The following is a 27,185-nucleotide window of genomic DNA, read 5'->3' as shown; positions in this document are numbered from 1 at the left end:
AGTAAAAAAATAGAACAAAAAAAACTTACTTCATCTGTGAAAGCTAATTTTTTTTTCATTTTAAAATTGAAAAATTATTAAATAAATAAAGAACATTTAAATATAAAAAAACAAAATATACAAATGGTTAACTAACCATAGTAGAATGGTGGATCATCTTTAGTAGGTTGGGTGAAGTCTTGTTTTTATCCTTTTTTATCCATACACTGCCCACCAACTCTGATGGCTGCACAGCACGATAAAGGTCAAACTCCAATAAAGTCACCTGGCGGGCAATTTCTATAGGATGAAGCTGATAGACGAGAAAAAAAAACAAAAAAAACAGAGTTTAATGAAATACTCAAGTGGCATTATTTAATGATTCTTTTGAAAATAAATATAAAACATTAATATGATGCAACATAAAAAAAGTATCACATAAATTTGAAATAAAATTCACAAATCATATGTCATTCATGTTACAAGAAATAAAAGATGAAAATTCAAAGTTAAAAACTTCATTACGTTATCTTATCAATAAGGAAAAAAAACAAACCTTTAGGCCATAGCATTTATAACCTTATATATATACCAAGTTGAAGGTGTTCTAGAGGGAAGACTCATGAATTAAAACAAGGTTATTAGGAGTGCTCAATAAAAAAGAGCCAAATATATATATGATTGCAACGTCTTGCCGGATGAGTGCCACTCTCTCGGACACTTAAAATTCATGAGCCCAAATGCCTGAGGGAGTATCTATACAAAGATGAAGTTACAGAGTCTTAGCTTTGTACGACAGCTAAATCTCTCTCTCGGTTCAAAATGTTGAGATCCAGCAAGAAGCAAGAGCAAGATAGCCAGCAAAAAATTAAACTTCAGACCAGCTTAATGTGGGTACTGGTCTCCCGCTTTATGTTTTTTTTTATCGGAGATTTGCTTCTCCTAGAAAGGTTGCCCTCACCACAGCTTACGGGAGCCCTCTCCACCCCAACACATATATACATACACACAAATATACACGGTGCTAGTTGGCCGTTGACCCAAAAAAGGGTTCATCCACCCTTTGAAATGTTTTGTTTTTAATCCTTCTGGGAGACTAGCCGCCCTCCTCACCAAACAAGTCTGGTGGGGGGAACCAGTTTAGTCACCGGTGACCGACCATAAGGCAGGTAGTACTGGGTTACATGGTACCAGTAGCATATATATATACATATATATATACACACATATACACACACACATATCTATCTATATATATATATATATATATATATATATATATATATTATATATATACACACACACACATATATACGCACACACATATATATACACAGGATGTTTTGTCAGAGGTGGCAAACTTTAAATTAACGACTATTTTCTTTAATTGCATATTTGGCAACTATTGGTTATTTTGAGTTTAGCTTGGTTTGGCAATTCATCATGAAGAGACTAACACCCAAGAAGTGTTTTCAAATTGTGCAAATTTATTTTGAAAATCATGGTTCAGTTCTAGCAACACATTGTGCATTATGCAAGTTTTATGGTGCTCAGCATCGACCATCAAAACAATTAGAGAAATTGTTTTCAAACTACATTCACTTTAACGATAACATTGTTGATGATGCTGCAAATGTGTCAATTCGTCAACATGCTCAACAATTAAACTTGTGCAACTCAACTTTATGGAAAACTTTGTATAACAATCTTGGTTTGCACGCTTACATGATTCAACTTGTGCAGGAGTTGAAGCCAATCATTGTTCACATTATATATTTGGTGAATCGGCCGAAGGAAGCCTTCACAATTTCCTTTCAATATTTTCTTCAATGATGAAGCACATTTTTGGTTGAACAGCTATGTCAATAACCAGAATTGCTGAAATTGGAGCAACGATAATCCACAAGCAATTGTTGAAAAACCATTACACCCAGAAAAAGACACTGGTGCATTTTGACTGGTGGAACCATTGGTTCATATTTCTTCAAAGGTGATGATAGTCAGAACATAACAGTCAATTGTAAGTGATATGAATTATGAAAATTGGACTTCTAGATTATGCCATATACGCGTAAATTGTATTTAAATTATAAATGCCAAAACTTAATGTTTGGAATAAACCAAATATTTGTATGATAAAAATATTTTTCTGTACTAAAGTATGCTATGACTTTTCACAGACATTAAAAATTTAGTTTAACTGATTCAGCAAAGACAATGCTTTGTGATTAATCTGATCTTGCTATGGTAAACAATTCTAACAACTCATTTTAAAATGAATTGTTTCAAAATCAAATTATATCGCCTCAGTGACTAAAACATGGCAAGTTTAAATAATTGTTGCATCTTCCCTTCGAGTCCTATTTCTAAATATTCTAAGAAACTAGAAATACTGTTTGTCGAGACGGTCATCGACAGGAGCATGCGCTAGACATTTTGACCTCCCTCACTGTCAAAATTCTAATAACATATACGTCATCACAATTTTGATTTATTTCTCGTTTTCTGGAATATTTAGAAATAGGACTCGAAGGGAAGATGCAACAATTATTTAAACTTGCCATGTTTTAGTCACCGAGGCGATATAATTTGATTTTGAAACAATTCATTTTAATAATGTATATGTTATGAAAATTTTAACTTAGAAATGCTGCCCATAAGCTTCAGAAGGGTCACGTCAATTATCGGTGCATTTAAACAGAGTCTGCATGACAATGTCTAACTAGAGAAAGGTAAAGCCAACACCTTTGGTTAAAAAAAAAAACAAACAAAAATATTAAATATATAGATCCTCCATTTTTTATTCCCCAAAAACATACAATATATACGAGTCGACAACAATTTAAATTCCAAAGTAAATCAACATAAAAAAAAAAGAAGCAGTTGATAATTTCTTTCAAGATGATTCATGTAATGTAGATGTATAATCACACTAAAGTCAATTTATTCAAGGAATTTCGTAATTTCTCTTCTTTTTTCTACGTTGCCACTTGCTTGTTGATAACGGAGTACCAAAATCATTCAACAGGTTTGGACTGGACGGGATCTTAACAGCAACTGACTGACTGACTGAATCTCTGACTAATGCCCAAAATAATGGTTGCTTTTATTTTTGGCACTGGTCTTCCCTCATTAGAATGTTTTACCTATTTTGGGTAATAACAATCTTGGATCGTCACATAATACATTTCAAAAAGTGGCATTTGTTGTATTGATTTGAAGAAAACGTAACTTGTTTTTATGGTCAGCAGAAAGAGAATATCTTGTTTTAAAAAGACTTAAATTGATACAATTTTAAATAAAAAAACAATTTGTTTCTAAATTTTTTAGATGAGGATTAATTATTCATATGATTTGGATTATTCGGATTACTGTTCTCATCTTGAGTTATTTTTACAATAATAATGAATGGCAGATAGATCATCTATTAAGCAAATCTAGTATATAGTTAACATAACACGGGAACCATTAATTATAATTAAGTTACAATAAAAAAAGATATATCATTCAAACACTACCATGTTTGAATATATGGTTGTGTTAGTTTTACTCAATTAGAACTGCTTTAAAGCTTCACCACTCACTCATTTTGCGATCAAGTTTCAAAAATTTTAACAGTTCATAGGTCAACTTCTCAGCTTTACTTTGAAAAAAAAAATATTATAAAATTACTGATGTTCAAAAGTTCTCAGAATCTGTAAGGAATGGAGAGACGTTTTTTCTGACTGACTATTGGCTACCATAGCAACCAAATCTGTTACACTACCTCAAATCGGCTGGGAATGGTTGAGATGATGACGTAACAAGATATAAAAAAAAGGAAAGTTCCCTCAGGTTGTAGCAAAGTGCTAACGTAGGGAAAAATGGGGATACCCAATTCTCAAAGACAACACTAAAATATATATATAGTCTCTTATATTTTGCCCTCCTTTCGTTGTGTGCCCGTGTTGTTCACCCTGTCGCCACGATTATGTCAATTTAACTACTACTGTTGCTAATAATTCACTGCTGTCTCGATCTGTCGCTTAGCTGTACTGTCGCTAACAATTCATCATCGCTGTGCTCAATTGCTAATCAACCTTTCGCCTTGGCTCACCGACCAAAATTGACTGCTGACTATTTATTTACTTAATTACGTCTTTTGATTTTTTTTATTTAGTCAATTTAAAAAGTTGGTAATAATTTGTTTTGTTGGATTGTTGACAAAGCAAAGCCTGGAAAAATCATGGATTACATAGAAATATATATTTAGTAAAATTGGTAATTAGTAAAAACCTGAAGAGAGTGCTCAATACTATTGCAGAGCAAATATGTGTTTCATTTTTTTATTACTGTTTTATCTGTTTAGTTACATATGTTTTGGATGCTGGACCATGTTTACGATCCAGCATCCTCGTCAGACTTTACAGAAATGGTTGTTATTATTTGAAAGAAGGGTTTTAGAGGAAATACGAGAGGAAAAGGGGGGGGGGATAATAGGGGGAGGGAGACGGGTATCGGCAATACTTAAGTTTTGAAGGTTAAAATACATTAAATTGTAGTGTGTGTGGCGGTAGCAGATTCAGGTAGACATGGGTGGAGATATATGGAGATATATTTTTACCTCCGTCTCTCTCCCCCTCCCTATATCCATATATTTCCACCTATGCCTACCTGAATCTTCTACCCCCTCCACTACAATTTAATGTATTTTAACCTTCAAAACTTAACTATTGTTGATACCCATCTCCCTCCCCCTTATTATCTCTTACCCTCTCTTTTTTTCCCTGTATCTCTCTCTCGTATTTCCTCTAAAACCCTTCTTCCAAATAATAACCATTTCTGTACGGTCTGATGAGGCTGTCAGATCGTAAACATGGTCCGGCATCCGAAACATATGTAACTAAACAGATAAAACGGTAATAAAAAAATAAAACACACACATATATATATATATACGTGTCAGTGGATAATTATATTTTTAAAATAATATATATATGCCGCTCCCCATTTAGGGGGTACCAAATTGGTCAAAGGGAAAATTATTCTCAACTAACATTTAGGTAAAAATGCACTTTCGTATAAATAATTGAATTCGTTCAAAGAGTATCACTAACAAAAACAAATAAAAACACACACATATATATATATATATATATATATATATATATATATATATACCAGGTTAGAGGTATTCAAGAATGATAACTAATGAATTTTACAAGTTTATTTAGAATGTTCAATAAAGAAGAGCAAGATATATTCTTTTATTGATGTAGACAAATTTACATGGTTGCGACACTGGACACGCTAATGTTTTGGTCAAATGGTCAGTTAAAACCAGAAGTCCTTTCCACTCTCCTACACTCACATCTCCAAATGTAAATTGGATTTCAGTTGAGTGAGTGGAGACAATTTCGATAAAGTAGTTTTGCGTTGAAGAAGACTCATTTATTTGTGGGTAACATCGAATGTATATGCTAATTTTTAATAAAAATTCCAATTGAATGAGAAGAAAAAACACGAATACCATATGGTTCTGTTGAAAAAAAAAAAAAAAAAGGACACTTACATTCATGAGATCAAACTCGTCACTATTTTGTGTGAGGTGCCATTCAGGGGCGGGTGGGTTTTGCTGCAGGACAGTTCCCCTCTCAGTGTTACTACTCTCAACCTGAAAAACGAAAAAATACTTTAGATATTTACTATAAACATAAGATTGATCACTTACAAACTTGAGAGCTCAGCCAAATCCTTTCTGAGAGTTATTGCCTATGTGCTCAGCTGCCCTCCGATTCACTTGGGCCACCCAGACAGAGTGGTAAAAATTATTATATCGCAAATTATTTCACCTTCTGGGTGATGAACTGCATGCCCAAACTAACAAAGACATACAGCCAAGACTTCAGACTGATAGAGAATATATGATGTTTGTGTATAGAGCGCAGGCATTCCTTTATTACTAAAAGTACCTACTTGGGAGTGTATTTGTTGGGGAATAGTGTGCTATCTTAAATATATTCTGGGATATGTGTAAGCAGGGGTGGAGTATGCGATTAATATATTGTGGGATATTTATAAGTAGGAAATTGAATGTTGTTAATATATCCAATGAAGTTTGTAAGTAGAGGATTGAGTATGTGGTTAAGATATCCCAATATCAATTCTACCTGGATTTTATTTTTATTCACTTGAGGAGTTTGTAGCGATTATTTGTGCTGTTAAGTGGTTTTAGGTTAGTTATATCAGAGTCAATGATTTCTTTGATATGAGTTTATGGAGTTTGTATAAAATATTGCAGTTGTTAGATAAATGGAGATGGGAGAATGTATTTTGTGAGAGAAGTAAGCTTCCATAATAGTTGCGTTGGTTCTATTTTGGATTATTTAAACTCTTAAGATTGCAGTTTATAACACTTTGTGTCTTGGAGTTGTAATTCTGTTTCAGCAGCAACGTGAGTAACCAAAAGCAAATAAAGGTAAAATTGAGATGAATTCCTCTCCACGTCCGTGAGAGAGAGAAAAAAACAACTAAAACCAACTTAAGAACATTATAATGTGTACATGTGGGTGAGGGAGAAGACAAAAAAGGTCATCTAAACACTCCCCTCCTTTCATGAATTATTTAAAATCTTCACCTTCTGAGAAAAATTAACATTTTGACTTTTCAGAGAGAACTGTCATGAGAGGGAAAGGAAAGCAAATCACGATAAAAGACAGAAAAAGAGTAAAAACATAAAACAAAAGAGAGATGGAAAAAAAATCCAGCCAAATAGTGATGAAAAACAAAAAGGTTGTAGAGATTTGACAGAAATCAACATTTTCTTATTTAAAAAAAAAAAAAAAAAAAAAAAAAAAAGATTTTGATTTCAACCAAAATTCTACAGGGCTCTAGCAATTTCATCAGAATCTGTTTTTTTTTTTTTTGAATCAAAGAAATGGAAATCCACTAAAAAGCAAAGAACTCATATTTCTGCTTCCTGCAAAGTGATTTTTTTTTTCACTGACCATTATTGTAATTGCTTCTCCATGATATGATAGTTATTTTTTCTTGTTCTTTTAACTAATATATATATATATATATATATATAAAAATATTTTGGCGCTTCAACACTATTGGGATAAAATTTCGGAAATCGTAAAAATGAATTTCACATGAAAAAAATTACGAAAATCGATCAGGTAGAAAATTATTAAAGAAAATAAAAAATAGAATTTGATGAAAACGATCATAAGACACAGGAGAGTTCAAGAGGGAAGTAATTTTCCATTTTGATTTAAACAAAATGGCCACATTTTTTTTCACCTGCTAACAAGATTAAAGTTGTTTTTTTTTTTTAAATAATTCGGTAATATCCATGTAATTTTGATTGCATAATTTGAAAGTTACCATTGTAATTTATTAGAATTTACAAAAAAAAATCAGTAGAAACCATTGTTTTTATCTGAAAATTCCATTTATTAACGACAAAATTTTGTTCTGATAGTGTAGAAGCAGCATATTTTTGCATATTCCTTTGAAGAAGACTACAGTTCTTGTGGATTTCTTGGTGACAAAAACATTTTTTCTGTTTCCTGCTATCATAACATTATTATATTAAAAAAAACTGTGTGCATGCATGTCCGAGTTTGTTCCCTACGGACTTCTAAATGGCTGGGTCGATTTTTTTGAAATTTCACACAAATGTACTTTATGTGCCTGGCAGTGTTTTTAGATAGATTTTGTATTGGAATGAAATTTTATTGTCGCATAAGCAGAAAGGTTCGACATATAAAATCAACAGTAGGTTCTTCAATATGACCGGTGCATTCAAAATGAATGTTTCTGTTTAGAGCACAATTTAACCATGATACTTGACTTTTGCATTTTAAAGTAATTCAAACCATTATATAAAAATAATTTTATAAAATCAGTGCAACGTAAACTTCAATGTATTGTGGACTTAGTAACTGCAGGAAGGATTGAAAAATGGATGATTTTACTGATTTCGATGAGAATAAAACATGGGAGGGTGAAACATCTGTTGATTCTCATTCATTCCCAGGCACGTCAGGTCTGCCTGCTAGTGTATATATTTTAAATGTGAAAAATAGATAAGGAAAAAAATCCACAAATATATTTTTATTAAAAATCTTTTCTTTTTTTTTTTTTTTTTTTTACTTATGTCTTAAATTTTTCAGATAAAATACCCTCCCTCAGAAAAGAGAAAAGTTTCATTACAATAAAGATTTTACCATTCTTTAGTGAAGTATCTGTTAGATATTAGGAAACAGTCTAAAGAAACAATTTTTTTTGTAAAGAGAATTTTGGGCTACGTGGACTCCAAAATGATAGAAAATTATCCCTGAACATCTGTTAGGATTTAAATTTGAAAAGTGGACAAAATGTTGTTAGAAACTAGAAAATAAAATGCAAATATATTTTTTTATATAAAAAAAAATCATACTTCTTTCAACATTTGTCTTAAATTTTAAAGATAAATATTTTTCCTTGAAGACAAGTAAGCTGTTTCATCAAATAGTTCCCTGATATCAAACGAATACTTCAATAATAAAAAAGACTAATTATAAAAAAATTGGTAAAATCTTTACTAAAGTAAAACAACTCTCAGAAAAAGAATATTTTATCTAAAAAGTTAGAAGTAAAAATAAAAAAAATAAAAAAAGGATTTTTAATTTTAATAAAATTATATTATATTGTCTGAAAAATTATATTTACATTCGTCTGAAAAAATTATAGTTGCATTTTATCTGAATTTGTGGTTTCTAGTAGCATTTTGCCTATTTTTCAGATTTCAGTTCTAACAAATGCTTAAAAAGGAAGCTTCTCCATTTTTACTATATTTTGAAATGTTTTTAGTCCAAAAATTTACATTGAAAATTTGAGTTTTTCAAAAACGTGTGGGAACCCTCATAAGAGTGTACACAAATAAACCTGAAAAAGAAGGATTTAACTAACCTTTCTGTGAATCACTTTAGTGATAGAACGGGCCATCTTCCTCATAGCTTTACCTTGAATCCTCTCCAAAAAGTTGTGCAGCTTCTGCAACAGGCTCTGGTCTTTTTCAAAATCATAGAAATGGCGTTCTATCCAATGTCGCAAAACATTCAAAACACTGGGAGGAAAAAAGGTTTAAATATGTTAAAACAAGAAAAAAGAATGGTTTGAAATGTTAAAACAAAAAAAAAAAAAAAATGAAAACTTTGAATATTACAGATAAGATGATTGTACATAAAAAAAACAAAAAAAAAACAAAGCTTCAGTAAGATTTTTCTTATAATCAAAGATACTTTTTTTTTTTCCAGTCTTTTTACGTTTTCAGCAAATAATTATGGAATGGACGCTAATCTACCTGATTATCAAAACAAAAATGTAAAATCGATATTTAAGTATTTGTAAGAGGTGGTCAGTTTCTAGTGAAGTTAAGAAATAAAAACATCTTAAACTTCATTTTAATGAAATAATGTGTAACTCAGTAGAAAAAAGACATGAAATGTAATTGAAAATATAAACCAAATTCATTCAAAATTTATGAACAATTTTTAAAGTCAGCTTTAGCAAAAAGCTTTTTTTTTCATATTTAAATAGGTGGGGAAAAAATACTTGATACTTTTTCAAACATCACGTTTTCTGTTAGTGACGTCACTTGTTTTAAATAAAATTTATTTTTGTCCGTTTGTCATAATTCATACTCCTCATTTACATTAAGCTTACATATTTAAAAGTAATTTGATGTTCAAAATCTAAGCAATAACATTTTCAAAAACCAATAATTATGAACCACGAACCGTAAATATGGTTGTCAAATGCCCTCTTAACTAAAAAAAAAACAAAAAACACATTCAATCCTACTTCTAACCTAGGTATGAGTGGCAAGCCTCCTCCTAAAACCTTCTTTAGTCCTAACAATAACACCAAGTCTGAATGGCAAGCAAAATTCTTCGGTAAGCTACATATAAGCATAAAAAAAGAAAAAGAAAATCAAATCTTTCCTAAAGGAAAAGTGCACATGATTTATCTCCCATAAAAAAATAAATTGGTCAACTGTTCTAAAATGCTAGAATGTTCTCAAAATGGTGAAATACATTAAATTTATGTGAAACCAAACCCCCACTCTAAATTCTAAAATTGCTTTTGTTTTGTTTCTATCAAGTCTTCAGGATGTTCACACAATTTCCCTTAGCCCTATCATTAACCAAAAGTCAGTGGCAATCTCCCCATTCTCCCATAATTGCACAAAGACCCTCTTAAAACCACATATAATCATCTTTAGAAAAAAAAAAAAAAAAAAAAAAAAAAAAAAAAACGCACACGATTTATCTCCCATAGAAAAAAATGGTTAACTGCACTAAAATGCTGGAATGGCTCAAAATGAGGAATCATTTTACATTAAATTCTAAAATAATTTTTGTTTATCTTTTCATTAAAGTTTTTCAAGTTGTTCACACATAATTGTCTTCAAAGGTAGAATCACATATTTTGGAGAGGTGGTCAGATGGGGGGGGGGGCGGAAGGTATTAATTTACAATAATACCTAAGAAATATTGCAAATATATTCATTTTTAAACCATTCTAGATTTCAATTTCAGTTTTTTTGTACATAAAATGCATTACAATTCAACTTTGAATTCTCTAACTTCTTTCCTTTCAATGGATATATGGCATTTTTAAGGGATTGCAGCATATTTATGTGACTGTAAATTATTTGGAAACCATTAATTTCTGGAAATTTTCAGTAGCATATTTCGATTCCTTGCACAAAAGTACACTTATATGGCAAATTTCATATTTTAACAAAGATATAACATTTTTGCTGAAAAAGTAGTGCAAAAAAGTGTGACAAAAGGTATAAGGTTTTAAAGAGGGGAAAATATCGGAACGAGCAAGGCACAAAAATAGTCATAACTTTCTTGATTTAAAAAGATTCTTTCTTAGCTCATTAAGCTCTATCTATGCCATTAGTGGGTCCTCAACTAGAGCAAGCAATCGATTTGATTAAAAAATGAGCGATTTCATCGATTTCGGCAACAGTAAAAATATGAGAGTGTGAAATATTTGTTGATCATCATTTAATCCTGAGCAACGTCAGGTCTTCTTGCTAGTCCTCTTTACATCTGATGTTTGTTTTTTTTTTTAGGTTGGTCTTCATTTTTTCAGTTGCATAATTGAAGGAAGATGGTGATTAGAAAGGATTTGAAAGCAGAATATAAAGAAAAGAACTAGTTAGAGATTGGTTAGTTTGGAAGTGAATTTCTAAAAGCCATTCAACACAGGCCAGCATGTAAAACGGATGTTAAACCATGTGTGATGATAATGATGCACAGTTGCAATTGGTATATTCTAGTTACCAATTGATACGATTAGGATTAGTTTTGTTATGTTGAAGAGAATCTTGAATTGTATACGAAATTATGTCCTGATTTTGTATTAAAAAAAAATTGTAGAGCTTAAGTCTAAGGCATCGTTAATGGACAAGGATTGCAGATCATTATCGTTAACAATGGAGACATTTAGAATCTTGCTGAGGAAAACTTGGAAGAGTTGACCACTGATGAATTCCTGCAGAAGCATTTGAATGTTTTCCATGTGAAAGGAAATTTTGGCAAAGGAGACACTATTTCTAGAAGTGATGTCAAAATTGAGTTTGCAAAATGGCATTTTCTGAATTTGTAAAAAAAAAAAAAATCTTGTCAAATGATCTACAGGTCATGCCGTTGTTTTATTTAACGACATTGTTCTGGTGCATTTTGAAAGGCAGTAAAAGTAGATTTCTCTTGATGAAAGTATGGAAATGGAAGAAAAAGTGTCCAAAAACGTAAATAAGCAAAAACGTCAGAAATTGTTGTTTCTGAAGTCATAAAGGGTGGAGATCCTCTTCCAAATATTAATCCGTCTTCTCTTCAGTCTTCCTTGCATATCGATCATCTCATTTTTAAGGTCATTAATTTAATAAAACATTTCTTCTGCATAGATTCTTATCTTTTTGATAATTATTTTCTTTGTAAAATAACTTTCAGATCTCAAAGAATTATATATTTCTTTGTAAACTGTACAACAAGATTGCAACACAAAATGAACTCATACTATGGAATATCATGAATCAATTACGCAACATTTTTTCTCTTTTCATCTTTTTTAAGCAGCTTTCATAATAATGTTCTGTGTTTCTATTTAGTTAAAACAACTGGATTAAAAACAAATAATGGCATGATAAAGTGTGACTGTTAGTAAAACAAATATACATATAACTAGCATTATCATTAGAAAATTTTCTATACTTACCGAAACTGTACTGGTTTAATATACTCTTTCCGAAGGCGTTTGAGATCACGTAAGGAGAGGGTGTTAGGATCACAGGAGGAAGCATTTTCATCATTCAGCTGTTTGACGTCAGCTTCAGGAATATTAAATCTAAACAAAGATAAAGAAACTTTGTAATTCAAAACCAATCATCTCAGTTTTAAAAGTCTTTTTACATACACAACAGAATTAAACATACATACTCATCACAATATTATTAAGCATTCTTTGAATATTACACTGTTTTGGGCATCTTATTTTAATAATTCATTCTTACTTTTAATGAAAATATATGACTAAGTTAGTTGGAATTTAGATGTTAGACCTAAATAATAATGGCAAATTGATATTTGTGTTCGACTAGCCAATTATTTACATACATTTTTAATCTGTGTTCTTTAGATAAAAAAAGTTGCATGCTCCCTGGTATAGCCCGTTGAAAAATATGCTTAAACATAATATTTTAATTCATGCAGATTTATTATTAATGTAGAGTAAATACTTTATTGATTATCATATTGTATTCAATATATAGTAGCGAAAAGTGAAAAAAAAAAAAAATGACTTCAGTTCTATTAACTAAAATTGAAACCAAAACTTGTAGCTCTCCAAAATTATTTGTTGCCATCTGTACTATGTCCAAACACATACAAAAACTAAAAAAATAATGTTGCAAAGAGTATAAATGTATATTTATGCACATGCAGAAGAGTATTTTAAGTTAACTTATATCTGCCAAGTTTCAATTTTTTTTATTTTGACCTCTTCACGAATGCTTGTACCTGCCTTGGACGGATATTAAACTAGCATTAAGAAGACTAAGGTCATGTATGCTCCCCCTCGTGGTGATCTGTATGTGGAACCTGATATCTTCGTCTTTAGAAAGCACCATGAAGTAATAAAACATTTTGTCTACCTTGGTAGTACTTTATCAAGTGATGGCACTCTTTATTTGGAAATAAGACAGAGAATCAACAAGGCATCAGACGAATTTAGAAGGTTACAAGAGAGTCTGGTCTGATGGTGATCTAACTCTGACGACTAAAATGTCAGTATATTTAACATGTGTAGCGCCATTTCTCCTCTGAAACATGGACTCTGTATCAGGCACATGTGGAAAAGTTTGGGAGGTTTCATCAGCACTGCCTTAGACACATTCATTCAGTGAGATAGTTTCGTCCCTGATACAGGTGTCTTAAAAAAGCCAAAACCACCAGTATTGCTACCATTATTATTAAGAACCAGATGTATTGGGCGGGTCATCTTGTTCGGCTTGATGACTATCAACTACTAAAACAGTTGTTTTATTATAAGTTCTTTCTTGGCAAAAGGGCCCGACATAAGCCCAAAAAACGTTTTTATGATAGCATCAAGGTGAGTTCTGTTAACAGTTGGAAGTTCCTAACATCTGATCGCAAGCAGTGGAGGACACTTGTATACAAGGGCGCAGAGCACTTTGAAGCAGCCAAGATAGACTGAGAGAAGTTCGAAAGAGCATGTAGGAAAACCCAAACCTTGCCAACCAATCATGGAGATCAAAACGATATCGATCTCGTGAAAATCCATCGCTCTCTGTCGAAAGTTTTAGGCAGACATACAAACATACATTTAAGGCGAGATTTATATAATGGATAACTCTTTCATTTAAAAGCGACAATTTTTTTCTTTACAACCAAATTTCATTTTCAATTCCTCATTTAAAAACAACTTTTTAATACATACAAGTCGAATGAATCACATTTTAAGTTCTTTTAAAAACGACAACTTTTTTCTAAAATCAAACAAAAATCCAACTTGAATTGTACTTTCATAAAATAACTACCGGTTAAGCGTTTAAATAAATATGCACATATTTTGTTGCAATATTTTGGACTAATAATGGGGGTATGGTCCCTCACAGTTGGGAGATTCTATTTATAAATGATGCTCCTAGGAACTGACGAATCAAATTAATTCACGTTCTACTACCAACCAATCAGAAACCAGAATTGCCCCATAAAAATTAAACCTTTTCTTCAGCAACCTTGCATATGTTTTCTTTGTGTCAACACGGGGAGAATCTTTTGCTCTGTGGCGACAAAATTATAAAGTCAGGAACCTTAACAAAACTGTCTGCTGAGAACCAGTTACCTCCAGGACTTGTATAGAACAACTAACCATCGGAAACTGTTCTGAAACTAAACATGACTTCCAACTCAAGATATTTTAAATTATCCATACCATGACGAATTTTCATGCTGACTTTCGAATGCGCCTCCAACATTTAACCGTATCATATTCCAACACATTCATTTCATGACAAAAATTAAAAAAGAAAACCCAATAAATCTTACTGGGAATACCGAACAAAAAAAGACAAAAAAGGTCCGACTCACTTCATCGTTGTCTAATCTTAACCTCTCTGACCACAACTCGTTTTAGTTTTCCCTTTCTCAATGCTTTAAATTTTTTACAGTTCGACACGAATCATTTAATATTTCCATTCTCTCAACATTTTCAATTTTTAAAGGTCTACACGAATCATTTATATCTTTCCATTTTTCAATGCTTTCACTTTTTAAAATTCACTGCATGCCATTTAATATTTCCATTCTTTGGAAACTTTCAATTTTCGCAGTTTGACGTGACTCATTAAATCTTTCCCTTCCCTGAGGCTTTCAAATCTCGATGTGACTCATTTAATCTTTCGCTTCCAAATTTTGATGCAACTCGTTTAATCTTTCCCTTTGACAACGCTTTAAAATTTCAACTCAGTTGCAGCAACTTTATATTTCAGGCCGAAATAGCCTATAATTAAAAAAAAAAAAAAAAAAAAAATGGATTCTTGTCATTCAAACAACATTCTAAGTTCCGACCAGAAAAGTCTGGTTCTCCCGATATTACCCCATTTTGGTGTGCACATTACATTAAATTACACATTTTCAACTAATCCTAATCAGAATTATTTCATCTTTATTTTATATATTTGTAAATGTTAACCAATGCTGATATTATTTTAGATTTAACTTATTTTTTTTAATTAACATAGAATCAAACTTTTATAAAAACAAAACATATCCATCTATAAAATATTCTGCTTGTTCGTTATTTTGAGAAAGGTAAAATACAATTTTTTACTGCCAAATTGCTTCAAAAGAGGCCAAATTCACAAAATCTTCAAAAAAGCCAATCCAACAATTCTGGACAAAAATATGAAAAGGACTTCACTTTGATACAGCATTGCTTTCAAATATTATTATAATTAGATGCGTGAAAAAGAAACTTATAGCAATTTTGACATGTTGTAGTTCTTCACAGAAGAAAGTCAGCAAAACATGACATAAAAAGGCAACATTCAAAAGAAATAGGGGAAAAAAGAACATTGTCTGTCAAGTGGTGCTAGACTAAAGGAGTAAATTAAAAATTGTCTCTTACAATGCAATTTCATTATTTGTATTGAAATATGTAGCACGATATTACTTTCTGAGCATTTATAAGTACTTATGAATTCATTTCATTTTTTTACATAGGCGTCACAACTTATCAAGGCCGACAGGTCACTCAAGGATAAGGGTTAAAGAGTGTAGAGTAGTCAAAAGGACAATATAGTAATCGATAGTAATGGAAGTTCGGTAAATTTGTTAACTTAAGTGGAACGGCTCATCAGAAACTTGTTCACGTTGGACTTGAGAACCACAATATTATAGACAGCTGGAAAGCTGGAAAACAGAAGACAATTCCACAGGCGTGCAGTTCTAAGAAAGAAGTTTTGATCATGGAATCTATGTTTAGGTTTAGGCACAGATAAAGAGTGGGGAAAATTATTGATAATGTTTTCAGCTAGTCTAGTGTTTCTTGTGAAAGTTTGGCGAGGGGGGGGGGACCATAGATTGAAGCTCAGTCGAACACTTTCCATGAAAATAACGATAAAGCAGAGACAAACTCGCAACATCTCTTCTGTGAGATAGAGGTTGCAGCGAAGAGAAAAGGACATCTCCCACCAGGCCACGAAGTCTACTTTGAACCCTATCAAGGCAGGACAAGTCTTTTCTAGCAGCTCCTGCCCATATATGGCAACAGTATTCCATCCTTGGACGTATCTGGCTCTTATATAGATAGAGAATTGCATCAGCAGTGAGATATCTACTGGATCGATAGAAGGATCCGACCATTTTTCCAGCGGCCTTGGCAACAGATTTGATGTACGTATTCCATTTAACATCAGGAGTAAAGGTCAAGTCCAGAAGCCTGTTAACACTTGAGGCCTCTCCAAGACAAGAGCCATTCATTTTAATTGATGCCAGATGGGGATCAGAGCGTTGATGATGTAAAGATAGAAGCTTGGTTTTAGATGCATTAAAAGTAACCAGCCACTCCTTTCCCCATTGTACAACGTGATCAAGATCAGAGGAGAGAGAATCGGAGAGATCTTGGTCGTTTACTGTCTTAGATGTGCTACCATAGATGGTAGTGTTGTCAGCAAAAATGTCTACGAATGATGTAAGGATGTGATTTGGACGATCATTAATGTAGATCAGGAAAAGAGTTGGGCCCAGGATGGACCCCTGAGGGACTCCAGCATTTATACTGTGAGCTTCTGATTTTTGCCCATCAACTACTACTCTTATGAACCTATCAGAGAGAAATGATTTAATAATTGAGAAGACATTTCCAGCTAGACCATAGCTGGAGATCTTGCGAAGTAAACCTTTATGCCATACCCTATCAAAGGCCTTTGATATGTCAAGAGCAATTGCCCTAGAAAGGTTGCCTCTGTCGAAAAATATTAGCTTTATCAAAAGATATTTGTTGATTAAATCTATTTCTCATTTTGTGGAGTTTCCACAGATTCTGCTGATTTTCATTATTTTCTTAACCCAACTATCCCGTGACGATATAACATATACACTTCACTAGAAATAGAAACTGAAGAGCATACATTATGGCACTATAATGGAAAATAAGAATAGTACTAATAATAATAGTCATACTACAATGAACAGCAATAATTTTGTAACAAAAAAAATTTGCTTTAGAATAATAAAAAAAAAAACAAAGAAAACTACAAAAATAATTCTAAAATGATGACAAGAAAAATTAAAAAGAAATTTTACTTCTCACATAGTTAATTAGGTAAAGTACATACTACAAATATATGACTGCAATCACAAGCTATCCATCTGCACAATTAGCTAGATGTCATTGGAGAATGAAAGATCATTAACATTTGTGTGTGTAGCTTACTTTCCATAAATATATTTTCATAAGATTAATAATAAAATGGAATATGATCAGATCGTTTATCAACCTTATAAAACAAAATAAAGCAAGATTTATGTATATATTTTACTGAGATTGGAATGCAAATGAATACCTTTCAATCAACAAATCTAGAAGGTTCTGTGGCGTACAGAAGGAACTGTAAGTGGTGAGGAATGTTGGCACAAACTTGGGGTCAGCGTACATGTGATAGGTTAGCCGTTCCACAAGTTTTAGGAGGGTGCCTCCCTTGATAAGAGGACTTTCTCCACTTGCTTCCTGATTCTCCTCAAATACTATGTTATCAGCAGAGTCTTCAACGGCAAATCTTGTGGGGAAAAAAGAAAAGAAATTGATATCAAACAAGAAATAATTTTTCAGGGGAGAAAATTTCACAAAAGTATTTTTTTTTTTAATTTAACAAACAAGATATAACATTTATGTTCCTCATCAAAGAAAATTAAATAAAAGTAAATATCAGTGTAATCATGTATGGAAGTATAACTCTGCCAGTGTGGTTTGAGGACGTGTTGCATGGAGAGTAATATGAGAATGATATGATGGATGTGTAATACGAGTCCTTAAAACACAGATCTGATGATGTCAAAAATGAAATCTGGACTGTATAGGTTGATGTGTGCAGAGCAGGAGTCTTTGATGGTATGGCCACGTTGAAAGAATGGATGAGATTTCTTGTGTTAGTAGATGTAGAACAGTTGAGGTAGCAGTTTCAGTTCATAGGAGAAAGCCAAGAAAAACATGGAAGGAAATGATAAAAATGTATTTGATAGAAAGAGGGATAAATAAAGGTCTGCCTAGAAATAGGTTAGTTTGGAGGTCAATTTCTTAAACACGATCAACACATGCTTACATGTAAAATGGACGTTAAACTGAATCTGATAATATTAAATGATAATATAATCAAGCTTAACATTAGAACATAGGAAAATACCCAATTAACTTCAGTCAGCCTTGTTTTTTTACCCCTGTATGTTCACAACATCCTAAATTGTTTTTGTTTTTTTTACTCAAACCTTTTCTGCAATACTTATCTCTTATTTCTTCTGCTGGCTTCTCTTTCAGCATTGTTTTTCCTTGCAAGCATATTTTACAGATTTGTCTTAGCATTCCTTTAAATCCATATTTAATATTCTATGCTGATACCCTCATTTTTTTTTTATTTTTAACAAGGATGTCATCATTTATCAAGGCCCGAAGGCCACTCGAGGATAAGGGTTAATGAATGTAGTGTAGTAGTCGTTAATGGTGTCAGTTGGGTAGAATTTAATTATTTAAGATGACTGCTCAATAAAAACTTGTTTACATTGGATTTGGAGGCTACTAGACTGTAGTTTACCAGGAAGCAGGCTTACGGAACAGTGTTCCACGAGTAGGTAGTTCTAGGAAAGAAGCGTTGTCTGTGGAATTCGCATTTAGATTTCAGCACAGTCAGAGAGTGGGGGAAATTGTTGGTAGTGGTTGTAATTAATCAAATGTTTATTTTGTGAAGGTTTGGTCAGGGGGAACCATAATTTGGAGCTTAGATAAACACCTGCTATGAAAATAACAATAGAACAGAGACAGGCTGACAATGTCTCGTGTGGAGGAAAAGGTTGCAGGAAACAGAAAAGGGCATCATCTACTAGGTTTTGAAGCCGGTTTTGAACTATCAAGGCTGGATAGGGTGCGCCGAGCAGCTTCTATCCAGATGTAACAGAATTTTAAGATGTACTTGGCTCTTATCCAGAAGATTGTATGGGTAGTGAAATACCTACTGGAGTGGTAGAATGATCCATTTTTTCAGCGATCTTGGCAATAGATTTGATGCATGTGTTCTACTTCAGATTAGGAATGAAAGTCAGTCCCAGACACTTGTAAAGGCATGGTGCTTTCCCAAGACTAGAGCCCTTCATTTCAATTGAAGCCTGATAAGGATCAGAGCGTATCACCCAATGTGGATTGAGTGAACATCCATCAATTTGATAAAGACTTGCATACCAGATTTGATAATTTAAAGATTCTGCAATCCAAAAGTCAAAGAGTATAGACGCCAGTGTTCAATGCTATAACTGTTCAAATGCTCAACCAAAGTTCAAATTAATGCCTCAACTATTGGTAACAGTGACTTCTTTGACAGTAAACAATCCAGTGAAAAATTATCAAAATTAGACGTGTTTGCCAACAAGTTCAGATCATCTGCTGTGCATCACAAGTTTCTCATTTTTTTGTGGAAAATTTTTTCATACAGAATTTGTTTGGCTATTCTGCTATTCTCCAGTCGGATGAAACCTGTTATTATCAGGTGTTAATTCCAAGCAAAAATTTCCATGCTAACTTCTCGTGACAAAAGAGAACACAGATAGAAGAGCTCTAGCAGTTTTGTTTGTGAATGGATATGTCAAATTTAACAGAAATAAAGAAAAATGAATACGGATCTTATGACCTTCACCGAGGTGCACGACTTGACAAAAAAAAAACAACTTCTTAATCAACTGCTAACGCACGCATCACTGTAACGTCCAATGACAACAACAACAACCTTCTCACTCGACCTGCCTTTTATACCACTCTCTTAATCCCTCCTCTTGCGCATGCGCCCAGATATTCCTGACAACCTCGAGACTGAAATTAGGTAAACACCAATCACCACTATGGTGCCTTCCTTTACCAGTTCCGATCTGACCTTCAAACAGAATTTGACAACTTGAACAGATTTACTAGAGACTGACTGGATACAAAGTGTCTATACAATTGCGAACAAAAGTTTTAGTCATAGGCAATAACTCTACTAAACTGAGTTGACTTCCGCTTATAAAAAACCAAGTTTTGTTGTCGCGCATGCCAACACAAGGCACAAACACGTGGGCGTTTGTTTTGTTGGTAAGTACTACAGATCTTTGTTTCACTGTTCCTAATTTTACCCACACATGATCTTTAAGACAGGCAAAAACTGCATCTAAATTCTATTTCATTGTCAAGAAAGTGGTCAGTGATTGTGCTACCAGGTAAGTCAGTTTCTCAACTTAAGAAAATCAATGAAAATCAACTCAGTTTAGTAGAGTTATTGCCTATGACTAAAACTTTTGTTCGCAATTGTATAGACACTTTGTATCCAGTCAGTCTCTAGTAAATCTGTTCAAGTTGTCAAATTCTGTTTGAAGGTCAGATCGGAACTGGTAAAGGAAGGCACCATAGTGGTGATTGGTGTTTACCTAATTTCAGTCTTTCCAGAAACTATATTCAAGCGTGTGTAAGCATATATAATAGTAAAAAAAAAGAAATCAATCAAGATCTATTAAATTATTTGTTCATAAATTAAATAAATGAAAAAGAAAAAAAATGACAGAGAAAAAGAAAACAAAAAAGAAAAAAAACAAAAAAGAAAAAAAACAAAAAAGAAAAAAAACAAAAAAGAAAAAAACAAAAAAGAAAAAAACAAAAAAGAAAAAAAAAAGAAAAAAAAGAAAGAAAAAGAAAAGCAGAAAAGAAAACAAAAAAGAGAATTTTTTTAAAAGACTCCTGATGCAACCTTTTAATTGTACATCTTTTTTTTTTCAATCCTCAATTTAGTTCACATTTTGTCAACAACTAAAAAAAATTTTCAAATTACAGAGAGACTGATGTTATCAAGGTTTTCAATCAAATATTGTATTTACCTGTACAACGAAGGCGGAGGTAACTGCAATGGATGCTTTTTTTCTTCTTCTTTTAAAATATTATCTAATGTCCGTTCCAAAACACTGAAAAAAATAAAAAATTTCTTTTCAATATAAATTAGAAACAAAATATCTTTTTATAAAACTTAGTGTAACATATAGACAAAGCTTTTCTGAACATTGGCCAGAAAAGAAAATTCCGTTCTTTAAAATAAAAACTGCTCATTTGAATGTTCGTTGTTGCAGGATGAGAAATTATAAGATGAGTGAGGAATGTACATGGAATTTCAAAAAAACATTTTGTTTAGTTCATGCGAGTATCATGCTCTTGTTCCATTAGCCTAATTAATTTGAAATTGTCAGTTTTAAGTATTGTATGCAACGTTTAGAAGAGTAACTTACAACTGAATTTCACCAAGTACTTTATCAGTTATGCCACACCTTGCAGCTTGTGACATAACTTGGTAAAATTCAGTTCTATTTTTAACAACGTTCAATTTGTTCAGTCATCAGGTCTTCTTCAATAATATTTTCTTTTGTCGTTTCATTTGTGACATTATTAAATATTTGTTCATTATAATGTAGAATAATGACTGAAATCTTTTGCTCAATTTTTTTTACATTAAAACTTTGGAGAGTTTGTTTTGGGTTTTTTTTACAGAAAGACAGGAAACATGAGTTGGAACAATTACATTGAGAGCATTGCCAGGACTGCTGCGAAGAAGGTGGGTTCTCTCTACCGTGCTAGAAAGCTATTAATGCCTGAAAGTATCGTATACCTCTATAAGGCCACCATTCGCCCATGTATGGAGTATTGTTGTCATATTTGGGCTGGTGCATCTGCCACTAGTCTCTCTCTCTCCTAGACATGGTTCAAAAGAGAGTCGCCAATCTGATAGGTCCACTAAACTTCAGCCTCTATCACATCGACGAAATGTTGCATCCCCCTGCCTGTTCTACAAGTACTTTAACGGTGAATGCTCTGACAAACTGCAAGCACTTGTGCTCCCTCAACGTAAATACCGCCGACAAACCCGACTAGCGGCTAAATCCCACCCCTTCACAGTAGAAATCCCTAGATGCAAGAGAGCCTTCTACTCCAGTAGTTTCTTCCCCAGAACAGCTAGACTTTGCAATTCCCTTCCGGGTCCCTGCTTCCCTGACTGTACTGACATGCAGAAGTTCAAGTGCAACGTGAACCGGCATCTTGCTGCCCAAATTCCTACGCAATACCCCTGATGCTTATGTCCCTACAATAAAGTGGCAATGTGCCCTGTTTGGGGTGAAAATGTAATAAAAAAAAAAACTTGGAACAATGAGTGAATTTCACATTTTCTATTTGATGAGCCAACACTAAATTCTCGGTTGTCCAGTGGACATTGTAATTGTTTCCAACTTCTGACTATAAACCAACCTAAAATCCAACCATTCTGAGATGATGCTTTGGTGATTTAATGCTGCAGCAAATTATAGAAGATTGTCACGTTTTGGCATCACAACTGTCACAAATAAATCAGTGATCTGTTGTGAATATCAACCTCAATGTTCATGATTCTTTATGAAACCAGATTGTGATTTTTTTTAAGTTTATTAGCAAACGGTTTAGGTAAGAAGACCATAACACCTTGTTGCTGTATTTCATCATTTCTCTTGTCCATCTTGTGACATGGCTTGAATACACGACATGGAGAGCGAAACTGGTTGGAATCAGTTGAAGCTGCGAGTTGAAATGCGAACACTTACCAGGTGTTGCGATCTGACATGGACTTCTTTTATCTAGCAGAAGAAATTTTATTCTATATTTTATATCAATGCATTGTTTTCTACTCAACAATATAACATGTCATTTTTATGTGATTTTCTCCAAAGAGCCTTTGGATATGTCTTTTCAACTTTTCTAATGATGGGGAATTGTTAGAGTAAACGGTTAGGATTACCCATGTTCAGAAACGTGTAAAAGTTATTTTGAACAAAACCATTCAGTTATGCTGTCAGTTTCTTATGGACATTGAAATACACAATAGAGACAAGTCAAACAATTTGCTTAAGTTTCCGGAATTTTTGTTCTGAGGTTAACAGATACTTGCTTGCTTGCTTACAATATACATACATACATTTTTTTTTTTTTTTTAACATGGGGGTCACCATTTATCAAGGCCCGGAGGCCACTCAGGGATAAGGGTTATTGCGTGTACAGTAATCAATGAGATAGTATTGTAGTAATCATTAGTATTGGAGATTTGATAGAGTGTCTTACTTAAGGGGGCGGTTTGTCAGGAATTTGTTTATGTTGAACTTGAAGACATCCAAGTTGTAGTCAGGTGGGAAACAGGTGAACGGAACAGTTCCACAATCGTGCACTTCTGAGAAAAAAGCTCTGCTCATGGAATCTACGTTTGGATTTAGGCACATATAAAGAGTGGGGAAAATTATTGACAGTAGTTTCAGCCAGACGGGTGTTTCTCGCGAGGGGGGACGAGAGATTGGAGCTCAGACAAGCACTTGCCATGGAAATAACGATAAAACAAAGACAGGCTCGCAACGTCTCTTCTGTGGGAGAGAGGCTGCAGGGAAGAGAAAAGCCCCCCCCCCCCACTAAACCACGAAGTCTATTTTCTACTCTGTCAAGGCAGGATAGGCTGTTTTTAGCAGCTCCTGCCCAGATGTGGCAGCAGTACTCCATCTTTGGACGTACTTGATTTTTATAAAGATAGAGAATTGCATCAGTAGTGAGATATCTTCTGGAGCAGTAGAAGGATCCCACCATTTTCCCAGCTTCCCTGGCAATAGATTTGATGTACGTGTTCGATTTCAGATCAGGAGTAAAGGTCAAACCTAGAAGCTTGTCAAAACATGGAGCCTCCCCAAGACGAGACCCATCCATTTCAACTGATGCCAGATGGGGATCAGAGCGTTGATGATGTAAAGATAGAAGCTTGGTTTTGGATGCATTAAAAGTGGCCAGCCACCTCTTCCCCCACTATACCATGCACTCAAGATCAGAGGAGAGAGAATCAGAGAGAACTTTGTCATTTACAGCCTTTGATGTGTTGCCATAGATGGTCGTGTCATCAGCATAGATGTCAACGAATGATTTAAGTATGTGTTTTGGGAAATTATTGATGTAGATCAGGAAAAGAGTTGGGCCCAGGATGGACCCCTGGGGGACTCCAGCATTAATACTGTGGGCCTCTGATTTCTGCCCATCAACCACTACTCTTATGAACCTATCAGAGAGAAATGATTTAATAATTGAGAAAACATTTCCAGTAATACCGTAGCTGGAAATCTTGTGAAGTAGACCCTTATGCCATACCTTATCGAAGGCCTTTGATATGTCAAGAGCAATTGCCCTGGAAAAGAAACCTTTATCAAGAGATTCACTAATCCTATGCGATATAACCGTTAGCACATCTGCTGTAGATCTTGCAGAGCGGAAACCATATTGCATGTCACTAAGAAGGTTGTTTCTGTTGAGGTGGTTGACTACTTCTTTATTTAATATGGATTCCAACAACTTACTCATGACACACAGGAGACTTATTGGTCTGTACTGAAAGGGAGATGACTTTTCACCTGAATTCTTAAATACAGGGAATACTGATGAGGTTTTCCAGGGTGTTGGAAAGCACTTCTCCTTAAGACAATGCTTAAACAGTTTGGTAAGTATGAGGGCAAGTTCTGATTGGAGCTTTTTCAGCACTATAACTGGAATGCTGTCAGGGCCAGTTGCTTTACTGGAATCAAGGATCTTGTATTAGCTTGGCGACCTCACGTACAGATATTTGTATGTTGCATAGCGTGTTGTCTGTTATAGGAGGAAATACAGTGAGTTGATGGTCATTGTCGCATAGGGTAGAATTAGCTGCAAAGTTCTTGGCAAATAGTCTGGCCTTGTCTGATGCTGACGAGATGACCTCAGGTCCATTGGTGATAGTTGAGATAAAACGCACGCTTCTGTTCAAGATCCAGTTTGCTATTTGCCAGAACTGGTGGGAACCAAGCCGCTGCTCAGCTACTTTGGATTTAACGGACTGAGCATATAGCTCTTTTGCATGTTTTATTACTGTTTTACAGTGGTTACTGGTAGTCCTGAAAGCAGCTTTAGTTTCAGTACATCTATTACGTTGGTAGCTATGGAAAAAGTGATTTCTGTGCGCGATGGCAGCAGCACATTCAGGGGAGAATCATGACTGGCTGTTAGGTTTTTGTTGGAATTTTTTGGATGGTATGAATCGGTCTATGCCTACAATTAACCATTCGGTCAGGTCTGATACTATAGAGGACACATCCTTTTTAAACATGGAATGCAGAGGTATGTCAGATATGAATGTACGGAAGTTATCCCAGTCAGCCATAGAGTATCGATATACAGTACGGTGAAGAGGTACGTCTTAAGACTTATTACATTTTATGTATATAGATATATGTATAGAAAAGACTTATTACATTTTATGTATATAGATATATGTATAGAAAGAGACTTATTCCATTTTATGTATATAGATATATGTATAGAAAAGACTTATTCCATTTTATGTATATAGATATATGTATAGAAAGAGACTTATTCCATTTTATGTATATAGATATATGTATAGAAAGAGACTTATTACATTTTATGTATATAGATATATGTATAGAAAGAGACTTATTCCATTTTATGTATATAGATATATGTATAGAAAGAGACTTATTCCATTTTATGTATATAGATATATGTATAGAAAGAGACTTATTACATTTTATGTATATAGATATATGTATAGAAAGAGACTTATTCCATTTTATGTATATAGATATATGTATAGAAAGAGAGAAATGTGCCTTTATATCAGTCTATTTCTTATTTTGAAATTCAAAAAATGTTTTTAATATTGAAAATTTATTTCTGACAGTATATAGTATGTTATGTATCAATTTGCTTTTTTGTTGCTGTTGCGTAATTTTTGCATATGATTTATTTAGTACATAGGACTGGATATAAACAAAATATATCACAAAATCCTGTGCAAGTCTCATTTTTCACTTAATGATATTCTTTGTTTATATCTAGTCCTGTGGACTAAATAAATCATTTGTTTAGTAATAGAATAATAAAAAAACAAATACAGCTTAATACATAAAATATTTTACACATTTTTTTTTTTTTGATGTAGTTACATATTATTTTTAAATCTTCTGAGTTTGGAAAGATGTTCAGTTTTGTTTTGACCGAATTAATTTTTGCTCATTGATGATTAGCAATTTTACATGATGCACAAACTCACCTTCTCGTCTGCAACGAAATCAGGGCAGCCATCCAATTATTCTTTTCTTCAGCGTTTTTACACATCATTATGATACTCGGATGATCTCGCACTTGAATTTCAAAAGCATGCCTGTATTCTATAAACAAACAAAAAAAATGATATTAAAAAAATATGAAAAAGATTATATGACAGAAAATGATATTCAAAAAAAATATTTAAAAAAAATGATATTTTAAAAAAATGATATTAAAGAAATGATATTAAAAAAAATATTTAAAAAAATGATATTAAAAAAAATGATATTAAAAAAAAATGATATTAAAAAAAAATGATATTAAAAAAAATGATATTAAAAAAATATTAAAATGATATTAAAATAAATGATATTAAAAAAATATTAAAATAAATGATATTAAAAAAATATTAAAATAAATGATATTAAAAAAATATTAAAATAAATGATATTAAAAAAATATTAAAATAAATGATATTAAAAAAATATTAAAATAAATGATATTAAAAAAATATTAAAATAAATGATATTAAAAAAATATTAAAATAAATGATATCAAAAAAATATTAAAATAAATGATATTAAAAAAATATGAAAATAAATGATATTAAAATAAATGATATTAAAATAAATGATATTAAAATAAATGATATTAAAATAAATGATATTAAAAAAATGATATTAAAAAAATGATATTAAAAAAATGATATTAAAAAAATGATATTAAAAAAGATGATTTCATTAAATAACAATGCAAGTTAAGCAGAA

The 27,185-nt window shown here is 32.7% G+C and overlaps 1 protein-coding gene across 1 annotated transcript in view; it reads right to left on the bottom strand.

Moving 5' to 3' along the window:
• Positions 1-27,185, bottom strand: part of LOC145243868 (son of sevenless homolog 1-like) — a 239,794-nt gene that overhangs the window by 34,836 nt on the left and 177,773 nt on the right. Inside the window, exons 12-18 of the mRNA XM_080106937.1 lie at positions 26,423-26,540; positions 21,153-21,236; positions 17,612-17,824; positions 12,241-12,369; positions 8,917-9,073; positions 5,531-5,632; positions 137-292 (exon numbers count right to left, since the gene is read on the bottom strand). Of these exons, the coding sequence (XP_079963063.1) occupies positions 137-292; positions 5,531-5,632; positions 8,917-9,073; positions 12,241-12,369; positions 17,612-17,824; positions 21,153-21,236; positions 26,423-26,540 (959 nt within the window). The remainder of the gene's footprint in view (positions 1-136; positions 293-5,530; positions 5,633-8,916; positions 9,074-12,240; positions 12,370-17,611; positions 17,825-21,152; positions 21,237-26,422; positions 26,541-27,185) is intronic.

This window comes from Euprymna scolopes, chromosome 22 (genome assembly GCF_053919585.1).
Source record: "Euprymna scolopes isolate OS-2025 chromosome 22, ASM5391958v1, whole genome shotgun sequence".
In the NCBI taxonomy this organism is placed as follows: Eukaryota; Metazoa; Mollusca; class Cephalopoda; order Sepiida; family Sepiolidae; genus Euprymna; species Euprymna scolopes.
This window is presented reverse-complemented; position numbering and strand designations above follow the sequence as displayed.